Source organism: Bombina bombina, chromosome 1 (assembly GCF_027579735.1).
Source record: "Bombina bombina isolate aBomBom1 chromosome 1, aBomBom1.pri, whole genome shotgun sequence".
Taxonomy (NCBI): domain Eukaryota; kingdom Metazoa; phylum Chordata; class Amphibia; order Anura; family Bombinatoridae; genus Bombina; species Bombina bombina.
This window is the reverse complement of record NC_069499.1, coordinates 806,267,156-806,279,372: the sequence shown is the minus strand read 5'-3', so window position 1 is coordinate 806,279,372 and position 12,217 is coordinate 806,267,156. Positions and strand designations below refer to the sequence as shown.

The window sequence follows — 12,217 nt, the reverse complement described above, 5'->3', positions numbered from 1 at the left end:
ACGCAAGCTACTCTATACATATTAACCCCTAAACCGCCGCTCCCGGAGCCCACCGCAACTATAATAAATGTATTAACCCCTAAACCGCCGCTCCCTGAACCCGCCGCAACCTATATTAAATGTATTAACCCCTATCCTGCCCCCCCTACACCGTCGCCACCTATAATACATTTATTAACCCCTAATCTGCCCCCCCTACACCGTCGCCACCTATAATAAATTTATTAACCCCTATCCTGCCCCCCACTACGCCGCCGCCACTGTAATAAAATGATTAACCCCTAAACCTAACCCTAACGCCCCCTAACTTAAATATTAATTAAATAAATCTAAATAAATTAACTCTTATTAACTAAATGAATCCTATTTAAAACTAAATACTTACCTTTAAAATAAACCCTAATATAGCTACAATATAAATAATAATTATATTCTAGCTATCTTAGGATTTATTTTTATTTTACAGGTACCTTTCAATTTATTTTAACCATGTACAATAGCTATTAAATAGTTATTAACTATTTAATAGCTTACCTAGCTAAAATAAAGAGAAATGTACCTGTGAAATAAATCCTAACCTAAGTTACAATTACACCTAACACTATACTTTAATAAATTATTCCTATTTAAAAATAAATACTTACCTGTAAAATAAACCCTAAGATAGCTACAATGTAATTAATAATTATATTATAGCTATCTTAGGATTTATATTTATTTTACAGGTAACTTTGTATTTATTTTAGCTAGTTAGAATAGTTATTAAATAGTTATTAACTATTTAATAACTACCTAGCTAAAAGAAATACAAAATTACCTGTAAAATAAATCCTAACTTAAGTTACAATTAAACCTAATACTACACTATCATTAAATTAACTAAATAAACTACCTACAAAGAACTACAATGAAATACAATTACATAAACTAACTAAAGTACAAAAAATAAAAAAAGCTAAGTTACAAAAAATAAAAAATTAAGTTACAAACATGTTAAAAATATTACAACAATTTTAAGCTACTTACACCTAATCTAAGCCCCCTAATAAAATAACAAACCCCCCCAAAATAAAAAAAATCCCTACCCTATTCTAAATTACATAAATTTCAAAGCTCTTTTACCTTACCAGCCCTTAAAAGGGCCATTTGTGGGGGCATGCCCCAAAAAGTTCAGCTCTTTTGCCTGTAAAATAAAAATACAACCCCCCCCCCAACATTAAAACCCACCACCCACATACCCCTAATCTAACCCAAACCCCCCTTACAAAAACCTAACACTAATCCCCTGAAGATCATCCTACCTTGAGTCGTCTTCACTCAGCCGAGCCACCGATGGAACTGAAGAGGACATCCGGAGCGGAAGAAGTTAATCCTCCAAGCGGCGCTGAAGAAATCTTCCATCCGATGAAGTCATCATCCAGGCGGCGCTGAAGAAGTCTTCGATCCGGCCGATGTCATCTTCAAAGAGGCGCTGAAGAGGTCTTCTATCCGGGCGAAGTCATCTTCCAAGCCGGGTCTTTAATCTTCCTTCCGCCGAAGCGGAACCACCTTCTTCACCGACGGACTACGACGAATGACGGCTCCTTTAAGGGACGTCATCCAAGATGGCGTCCCCTCAATTCCGATTGGCTGATAGGATTCTATCAGCCAATCGGAATTAAGGTAGGAAAATCTGATTGGCTGATGGAATCAGCCAATCAGATTGAGCTCGCATTCTATTGGCTGTTCCGATCAGCCAATAGAATGCGAGCTCAATCTGATTGGCTGATTGGATCAGCCAATCGGATTGAACTTGAATCTGATTGGCTGATTCCATCAGCCAATCAGATTTTCCTACCTTAATTCCGATTGGCTGATAGAATCCTATCAGCCAATCGGAATTGAGGGGACGCCATCTTGGATGACGTCCCTTAAAGGAGCCGTCATTCGTCGTAGTCCGTCGGTGAAGAAGGTGGTTCCGCGTCGGCGGAAGGAAGATTGAAGACCCGGCTTGGAAGATGACTTCGCCCGGATAGAAGACCTCTTCAGCGCCTCTTTGAAGATGACATCGGCCGGATCGAAGACTTCTTCAGCGCCGCCTGGATGATGACTTCATCGGATGGAAGATTTCTTCAGCGCCGCTTGGAGGATTAACTTCTTCCGCTCCGGATGTCCTCTTCAGTTCCATCGGTGGCTCGGCTGAGTGAAGACGACTCAAGGTAGGATGATCTTCAGGGGATTAGTGTTAGGTTTTTGTAAGGGGGGTTTGGGTTAGATTAGGGGTATGTGGGTGGTGGGTTTTAATGTTGGGGGGGGGTTGTATTTTTATTTTACAGGCAAAAGAGCTGAACTTTTTGGGGCATGCCCCCACAAATGGCCCTTTTAAGGGCTGGTAAGGTAAAAGAGCTTTGAAATTTATGTAATTTAGAATAGGGTAGGGATTTTTTTTATTTTGGGGGGGTTTGTTATTTTATTAGGGGGCTTAGATTAGGTGTAAGTAGCTTAAAATTGTTGTAATATTTTTAACATGTTTGTAACTTAATTTTTTATTTTTTGTAACTTAGCTTTTTTTATTTTTTGTACTTTAGTTAGTTTATGTAATTGTATTTCATTGTAGTTCTTTGTAGGTAGTTTATTTAGTTAATTTAATGATAGTGTAGTATTAGGTTTAATTGTAACTTAAGTTAGGATTTATTTTACAGGTAATTTTGTATTTCTTTTAGCTAGGTAGTTATTAAATAGTTAATAACTATTTAATAACTATTCTAACTAGCTAAAATAAATACAAAGTTACCTGTAAAATAAATATAAATCCTAAGATAGCTACAATGTAATTATTAATTATATTGTAGCTATCTTAGTGTTTATTTTACAGGTAAGTATTTATTTTTAAATAGGAATAATTTATTAAAGTATAGTGTTAGGTGTAATTGTAACTTAGGTTAGGATTTATTTCACAGGTACATTTCTCTTTATTTTAGCTAGATAAGCTATTAAATAGTTAATAACTATTTAATAGCTATTGTACATGGTTAAAATAAATTGAAAGGTACCTGTAAAATAAAAATAAATCCTAAGATAGCTAGAATATAATCATTATTTATATTGTAGCTATATTAGGGTTTATTTTAAAGGTAAGTATTTAGTTTTAAATAGGATTCATTTAGTTAATAAGAGTTAATTTATTTAGATTTATTTAATTAATATTTAAGTTAGGGGGGCGTTATGGTTAGGGTTAGACTTAGGTTTAGGGGTTAATCATTTTATTACAGTGGCGGCGGCGTAGTGGGGGGCAGGATAGGGGTTAATAAATTTATTATAGGTTGCGGCGGGTTCATGGAGCGGCGGTTTAGGGGTTAAACTATTTATTTAGTTGCGGAGAGGTGCGGGATCAGCAGGATAGGGGTTAATAATTTTATAATAGAGGGCGACGGTATAGGGGGGCAGGATAGGGGTTACTAGGTATAATGTAGGTGGCAGCGGTGTCCGGGAGCGGCGGTTTAGGGGTTAATACATTTATAAGACTTGCGGCGGGGTCTAGGAGCGGCGGTTTAGGGGTTAATACATTTATAAGACTTGCGGCGGGGTCTAGGAGCGGCGGTTTAGGGGTTAATACATTTATAAGACTTGCGGCGGGGTCTAGGAGCGGCGGTTTAGGGGTTAGTAACTTTATTTAGTTGCGGGGGCCTCCGGGGGCGCCGGTATAGGGGGTAGAACAGTGTAGTTTAGTGTGAGTGCTTAGTGACAGGCTAGCAATAAAGCTGGGAAAAAGCCGAAGGGCAGCGAGATCGGATGAGTGATAACTGTCACAGTCCGCTGCTCATCGCCCCGCGGCTTTTTGACAGCTTTATTTGATAACTTAGGCGAACGTATTCAAGGTCCGCGGCGGCGAAGGTAGGCGAGTTTAGGCGGACGTATTGGGCCGGCGAAGCCAGAAAAGTAGACGGCTTGATAAGTAGCCCCCTAATTCCTTTAAGTGGATTGTTATTGAAAAAAATAAAATCCCCCAAAAGGGGAGATGATAGAGAGAAACGTCTTGGAAAACAGAAGGTATGCTGGTTTTTCAAATTGAAAACTAGGATGCCAGTTACGATTTAATGAACTTTTGGTAATTGTCATAGATATGCTAACCTGGACCCTCTCTTTTGTCATCCTTTTCTGCCTTCCTCCTTTTTTCCTGCCCCCCCTTCTTTCCTTTCCACTTTCCTTCGCCCTCCCCATCTTAGTATTCCTCTAACCCTTTTCCTTTTTTTCCCTTTCTGTCCCTTCTCCCCCCCACCCCTCTTTACCCTACTTATATTATTTGGGTGGTTAGTAGGCAATAGATGTACAGCTTTGGGGAGAGTATAATGTAAGGGAATAAACTGTAGGGTACATATAAAGTATTAATTGGCAACTTTAACTTGTAAACCTAGGAAGGAAGAATTTCCTCTAATCCATAAGAAGTTGTTTTACCAATGCATGAATGCTGTAGATGTCTCTATACATATGTATGTCAAGGACAAAGTAATATGAGATATTGCATTGTGTGTGATTCTGTAACAAATGCTCATCATGTTACCCTAATGTAGATTTAGGCTTTTCTGATGTTAAAATATATGTATCAAGTCCCCTTTTTTGTACATTTTTTAATTTAAATATACAGTGAGGGAAACAATTATTTGATTCCCTGCTGATTTTGTACATTTGCCCACTGTCAAAAAAATGATCAGTCTATAATTTTAATGGTAGGTTTATTTGAACAGTGAGAGACAGAATAACAACAACAAAATTCAGAAAAACGCATTTAAAAAAATAAATAAAATTGATTTGCATTTTAATGAGTGAAATAAGTATTTGACCCCTTTGCAAAACATGACTTAGTACTTGGTGGCAAAACCCTTTTGGCAATCACAGAAGTCAGACATTTCTTGTAATTGGCCACCAGGTTTGCACACATCTAAGGAGGGATTTTGTCCCACTACTGTTTGCAGATCCACTCCAAGTCATTAAGGTTTCGAGGCTGACGTTTGTCAACTCAAACCTTTAGCTCCCTCCACAGATTTTCTATGGGGTTAAGGTCTAGAGACTGGCTAGGCCACTCCAGGACCTTAATGTGCTTCTTCTTTACCCACTCCTTTGTTGCCTTGGCCGTGTGTTTTGGGTCATTGTCATGCTGGAATACCCATTCAAGACCTATTTTCAATTCTCTGGCTGAGGGAAGGAGGTTTTCACCCAAGATTTGATGGTACATGCCCCCATCCATCATCTCTTTGATGCAGTTGTCCTGTCCCCTTAGCAGAAAAACACCCCCAAAGCATAATGTTGGTGGTATCTTTTGGCTTACTTTTCCTAGGTATGGGCAGTATACCAGGATTGTCCTGGAGTGTTCTGTCTTTTGGGGGTTTGAGAGTTCAGTGGCTAAGAGGGGGACATGTCTGAGGGGGGTCAAGTCCTAGTGTTCCACAAAAGATTGGAATGTCTTCTGTTTTTTTGCATACTACGCGGGTGCTATTGCTGATTGTCCAGAGGTTAGTTGGGAAGCCCCATCGGTACGGGATTCTTTTGTTCCGCAGCAGGGTGGTGAGGGGTGAAAATTCCTTCCTACGTTGTAGAGTGTGGGTTGACAAATCCTGGAAGAACTGCAGGACATTGCCTATGAACCTCACAGGCTGGTTTTTGCAGGCTTGATTTAGGAGCATTTCCTTCTCCTGAAAGTTCTTGAGGCAAATCACGATGTCCCTTGGTGGGGCTGAGTCCGGTGGCTTTGGTCTCAGGGTTCTGTGAGCTCTGACCCAAGGAATGTCATCAGTGTAGGAGGGATCTTTTAGATGACGGAACAAGTCCTGAAGATAGACAGGAAAGTCTCTTGTCAGTACTGATTCAGGTACTCCCCTAATACGCATATTTTTGCACCTGCTTCGGTTTTCCAAATCATCAAGTTTATCATGAAGAGAAAGGATGGTCTCTTGCTGAGAAGTCAGCTGATTGACGTCTTCTTTAATGATATCTTGATTGCTTTCCAAGGTTTCTACCTGAAAGCCTAGAGTGTGGATATCTTGTTTCAACTCCGCCAGTTTTACTCTGATGCCTGCTGATGTCTGCTAAGTCTTGCCTCCAAGGTAAGTTTTGCAAGAAATTTGGGGGGAGCTGACAGTCCACTGGTAGGTTTCTGCTAGATTGGGGTTCTTGTGTCTGTACTTGCAGGGGTTTTTCCTTAGGTTTGTGACTAGTAGGGGAGGTATTCACTGAGTCAGGACACTGCAAAAAGGAGGACATAATATTTGATTTCCCCGATATAGGTTTTGGCATTTTATCTTGCTTAGTGTTACGTTTGAATGCCATTCTTGATGGTAATTGCTCCCAATGTGGTCCTATAGCAGCTGAGGTAGGATTATTCAGAAGTGTGCTGTTCTTTTGACTCAACGTGCAATAGGCAGGCAATAAACCTAAGATGCTGAAGGGGCAATTTAATACCTGACAATATTTTAAGGGAAAATGACCGCTATTTGCAGAAGGAGTTTTTTTTTTTTATTTTCCCCCCTCTAATGTATTTGCTCCCAGACTCAATGGTAAGATGAAGAGGGAGGTGAAAGTTTTTGAGGGGAGTTTGTGGGCTCAGGAGTGTTTGGGCCTATACAGGTTATTTAATGTGGAAACTGCAGGAAGCTGTTACAGTATTTTTGTATTACTGAGGCAGATAGGCTCAGATTAAGATTAGCAAACAAGGAGTAGTGGTAAGGGGCGGTTAGATGTTTGTCTCTAGTGAGATACTGAGAAGTAAAGAGAAATGAGAGGTGCTTACTGTCACTTTTTAGGAGGCTCCAGCCTTGTGGTAGGCCTAATCACCGGCCTAAATTGTTGGCTGTTGTCTGGCCTTTGCTGGGGGGGGGGTTCTTGCAGTTGCTGGTGCTTGTGTAGTGTGACCAGACCACAGAGGAGCAAATGGATGCAAAATTATGTTGAAGGGGCCTATCGTTTTCGAGCCGGAGCTCCGTGGTAGGCCCAATCCCCGGGCTAAATTTATTTATTGATCCGGTCAGTGATGAGGGGGCTGTTTCTTGCTCCCAGGCCACTTGATATCAGATCTGATGGCTGCTGAAGCCTCCCAAGCCTCCCCCTTTACAAGGGGCAATCTTGGCGTCTGAGGCCTGATGTGGCAGTTTTGCGGCCATCCGTTGTGTGGGTCCCCAGGTACTAAAAATAGAAAAATACCCCTTCTAGGTTGCAGCTGGGGGATGTAGGAGGGCCACCATATGGTTTTATAGGTGATTTGGGTAAGGATGCCCAGAATTTCCAGTAGATAAAGGGCCTTTGTGGTGGAGCTCCGTTATAATGCTGTTCTCATGACAGCTACTAGTTTCCCCCCCCCCAAAGCATGTTTCCACCTCCATGTTTGACAGTGGGGATGGTGTTCTTGGGGTCATAGGCAGCATTCCTCCTCCTCCAAACAGTTGAGTTGATGCCAAAGAACTCGATATTAGTCTCATATGACCACAACACTTTCACCCATTTCTCCTCTGAAGATATTTCTCCTCTGATCTCATTAAGATATTCATTGGCAAACTTTAGATGGGCCTGTACATGTGCCTTCTTGAGCAGGGGGACCTTGCAGGCGCTGCAGGATTTCAGTCCTTTACGGCATAGTATGATACCAATTGTTTTCTTGGTGACTATGGTGCCAGCTGCCTTGAGATTATTGACAAGATCCTTCTGTGTAGTTCTGGGCTGATTCCTCACCATTCTCATAATCATTGAAACTCCACTAGGTGAGATCTTGCATGGAGCCCCAGACCGAGGGAGAATGACAGTTATTTTGTGTTTCTTTCATTTGCGAATAATTGCACCAACTAATGTCACCTTCTCACCAATCTGCTTGTCTTGTAGCCCATTCCATCCTTGTGTAGGTCTACAATCTTGTCCCTGACATCTTGCACAGCTCTTTGGTCTTGACCATGGTGGAGAGTTTGGAATCTGATTGACTGATTGCGTCTGTGGACAGGTGTCTTTTATACAGGTAACAAGCTGAGATTAGGAGCACTCCCTTTAAGAGAGTGCTCCTAATCTTAGTTAATTACCTGTATAAAAGACACCTGGGAGCCAGAAATCTTGCAGATTGATAGGGGATCAAAAACTTATTGCACTCATTAAAATGCAAATCAATTTATAACTTTTTTGAAATGCATTTTTCTGGATTTTTTTGTTGTTATTCTCTCTCTCACTCTTCAAGTAAACCTACCATTAAAATTATAGACTGATTAATTCTTTGTCAGTGGGCAAACATACAAAATCAGCAGGGGATCAAATTAATTTTTTCTCTCACTTTATATATTTAAACCAATACCATCTCAAGTGATGTTGAAATAGTTTGCTGTGAACTCACCTATGGAAATGTAAGAGTTAATCAGGTTGAACAAATTTTAAGCCAATAGGAGTATAGAAGCCCCTTTAAATAGGGTGTGTTTTTAATTCAGCTTGGAGTTCAGCTATCAGCCGAAATGCATCAGCTGTTAAGCTATCCTCCACTTGTTTTGAACTGTCCACTGTCCTGTTTGCATTTGGTGAATATGCACTGTTTTAACCAGCATGGAATAAAAGTATGGAGTTGTACAACTTTGTGCTCCCATCTGTGTGCTTATTGAAATTGTAGGTTAAAATGTAGTTCTGGTTATGCTACATCCCACAGTCTTACTTACTTGTGCAGCATCCTATGAAAAAACCTGCCTACTCCTTAAAAATAACTCTCTCCAACGGTTTCCTGGAAAACTGCAGCAATTCAGCAGTTTATGCATTTATCATTCCTCTCTCTCACCTAACCTCTCCCTTTTTCCCATATTCTTTTGGCTATACCTTCCCTCCTTTACAGTTGCCCCTTCGGTTCATCCCACCCTCTATCCCTTTTAATTCTGTCACCAGCTCTACACACAAGTGTATGAAGCACCATATGACAGTAATAATGTAGGTTTAATAGTAATCTCTTTTCTAATTTATATTTTTCTCTGGTAAAAGATCATTTATAGTAAAAAAAAAAAATCCATCTTTGCTTGCTTTGATGATGACTGTAAATCTATGATAGTGCCAGAGTATCAATAATTTGTAATCAAGCAAAATGTATAGCTCCAGCCAGAATACTGTCTTAAGAAATGTTCTCATATATACACACATATTGTAGTGGATTTTATAATTAGCAATTTTCACCTTGTACACTCATTATATGATGATCTCAGAGCATATAAAGGTGATGATTGGTCTGTATGCACCAGGAACATGCTAGTCTGCCACACAGGATTACATGGTAAATAGACAAAAATTATCAATGACAATTTTTTTCCGTGAGGTACTTGTACAAATTATACCTTGTTTTTGCAAGTAAAGAAAGCATTTTTAAGTTGCAGAAATATCAAATATTTTTAAAAAAATCCAGATCCCCTTACCATAAACACCCAAATTCAGGATTTTATACCTATATTGTTCAATTCACATTTTTCCAGTCAGAAGAAAAAAGTTTTTTGTCACTATGCACTGCACTATATTGCAATTTGTGTAGAAAATTAGCAGGTATAAAATATCTAACCACACAAATTTCCCCAGGGGTATCTTAACCCATTTTGAAAATGTATACATTTCTTAGCTCTCTCCAAACTCATTCAGCATAGCAAAAACATATAAATAAATATATAAATTAATTAAATAAATATTATTATTATTGGGATAGTGGGGTATTATGATATATTTATATGGTGAGAAGGTAATTAAGACCTCTTAAAAAGCACAGAAACCCCCAAAATAGAAACAATGCCTTTTCAAATGAGGTGGTACTTGTCCATCTTGCTCAAACTGGGGCCTCCTCAGGTAAATTGCACTTTTGGGTTATTGTTATTTAAACAATGAACAATCGTTTGCATCTTACAAGAGCATGTGGCACCTTATTTGAAAAGGCAGCTTCCCCTCTTTCAAATGAGGAGACCTTTGTTCCTGCAAGATGCAGTAGATACCCCAAAAATGTCAACAGCCTGCAATATACTGTCCCTTTAAAGAGGGATGTCTGCCCTTTCAAATGCAGGTGATCCTTGTAAAAATTGTAATAACCTGCAACAGCACTTAAAGTGCTTTTACCCATGAGAGGGGGGGGAGTTCTAACAGAACCCCTATCGTCTCCTGTTTGTGCTAGAGGGACAAGTGACCCTTCATTTGAAAGTGCAAACTACCTTCTTTCAAATGAGTAGTCATTTGTCCCCTTAACACAAACAATGTTCCTATGACATTAATGTACATATTGGCAGGATAAATTTTTATCTAGTTGAAATAATGAGGTGTATTATAGGAAATATGACTAAAACAATCTAATTTAACCCTTTTTGGCTCATCTGTGTGCCAAAGAGAACAGGAATAGAGTAGGAGAATTTTGCAGTTGAACTTGCCCAATTTTAGGAGCAATTTTGATTGATAAAAAGGGGCATTTTTTTGTGTACACATTTTTAGGGGCAAATATAGGAGAAATGCAATGATAAATCTTGCCTATGATAAGTAAATTTCTCAGACAGGACTTATCCTTATCTCAAATTGTATAAAAGCTATTTCTCAAAGCAAAGGTAACTAAATGTTATATATTTATCTAATCTACTATCTATCTATTTGCATTTAATAAAGGTTCTTTTAAACAATTTCTAATAAAGGGAAACAAGTTCAACTTTTTTTTTTTTAATTTATCACGCGCATCAAGGGAATTTCTTTTTATTTTATTAAATGAGTGGTATGATGCTGCACCATACTTCTACATATATTATTGGATATTAGGAAACAATTACAGTATATCATCTTCACTAGAATCTTGACATGTGTACTGTTATCCATATAATAGTTTTAGCTATAACTTCATACACAAATACAGTGTTAGACTTTATCCAAGGTAATCCATCTGATTCTAAATTTTATCTCACATTTCTAGATGAGCAAATGTTTGATAATTCATCACTTTTTTCATATTTAAACAGAATATAATACATTGTTTGTTTCATGTACTTTATAAACAATATATATATGTAAAAATAATTTTTCATAATATTGACTGAAGTTGTGGATAATTAATTAAGATAAATTAACATATTGTTGTCTGATGTACAAAGACAAAATAGTGATCTATTGCTATCATAATAAATATAATTTTATTTAGAAAGAAACTGTATTTATTTAGAAGCAAACTGTTTATAATGTCTATTTTTTTACATACATATATATAAATAAATATATATATATACATACACATATATATATATATATATATATATATATATACTGTATATGTATATATGTATATATATATATATATATATATATATATATACATACATACAGGACTTGAAACTTGAAACCAGTGATCCACTTGTCCCCAGACAACTTAGAAAATGCAGTGGATGACTTAGAAATTTGACTTATCTTTAACTCTGAGTGGACTAGGTATAGTCCCTATATACTGTTTATATATATATATATATATATATATATATATATATATATATACCGGTATATATACACAATATATAAATATATATATATATAGAATATAGAATAATGCTGCCATTATTTAAAAAAAATGTTCATACCTGAAAATATTCCATTTCTTTATGTGGGATTGCTGACAAAGTTAAGCAAAGCAGCAGAGGATGTATCTTGTCCGATGACTGTAGTTTGACTAGTTTTACTGTAGGGAAGCTTATCCAGCGACTCTATGTATATCTGGGTGGGGCACTCACATAATGCTTCTCTGCATTGTAGGTTGAATTCCAGTCCTTTGTAACCTGAAATAAATGTGCCGTATATATTTCTTTGTAGGTGAGCTTATATTGCACAGTAATGTTCCTTTGGCACTTACAGCTTTATTTTGCTTTCATGAAGTTACTCAGCTGTTTAAGCTGTTTACTTCCCACTTGAGAAAGGAAATGAGAATATTTTACATAAAACAAAGCCATTGTAATGTATTATAAGAATGTTTTCGCTGTCATAGTGTCTTGCTGTCCTTGAGATATAAAAACCATTGTCTTTTGAATATATTAGAAGTTTGCCCACTTCTTGGGCTTATTTAAAATATTATGATTGAATACTTTAGTTAAAGGGACATGAAACCCAAACATTTTCTTTCATGATTCAGATAGTAAATACAATTTTAAACAACTTTCCAATTTACTTCTATTATTTCATTTGCTTCCTTCTCTTGTTATCCTTTGCTGAAAGGTTTATCTAGGCAAGCTGAAGAGCAGCA

General features: G+C 37.7%; 1 protein-coding gene across 1 annotated transcript in view; it reads right to left on the bottom strand.

The window, feature by feature from the left end:
* Positions 1 to 11,632, bottom strand: part of LOC128646005 (protocadherin-20-like) — an 85,591-nt gene extending 73,959 nt beyond the window's left edge. Inside the window, exon 1 of the mRNA XM_053699389.1 lies at positions 11,562 to 11,632. Within this exon, the coding sequence (XP_053555364.1) occupies positions 11,562 to 11,576 (15 nt within the window). The 5' untranslated portion in view covers positions 11,577 to 11,632. The remainder of the gene's footprint in view (positions 1 to 11,561) is intronic.
* Positions 11,633 to 12,217: the final 585 nt, after the last annotated feature.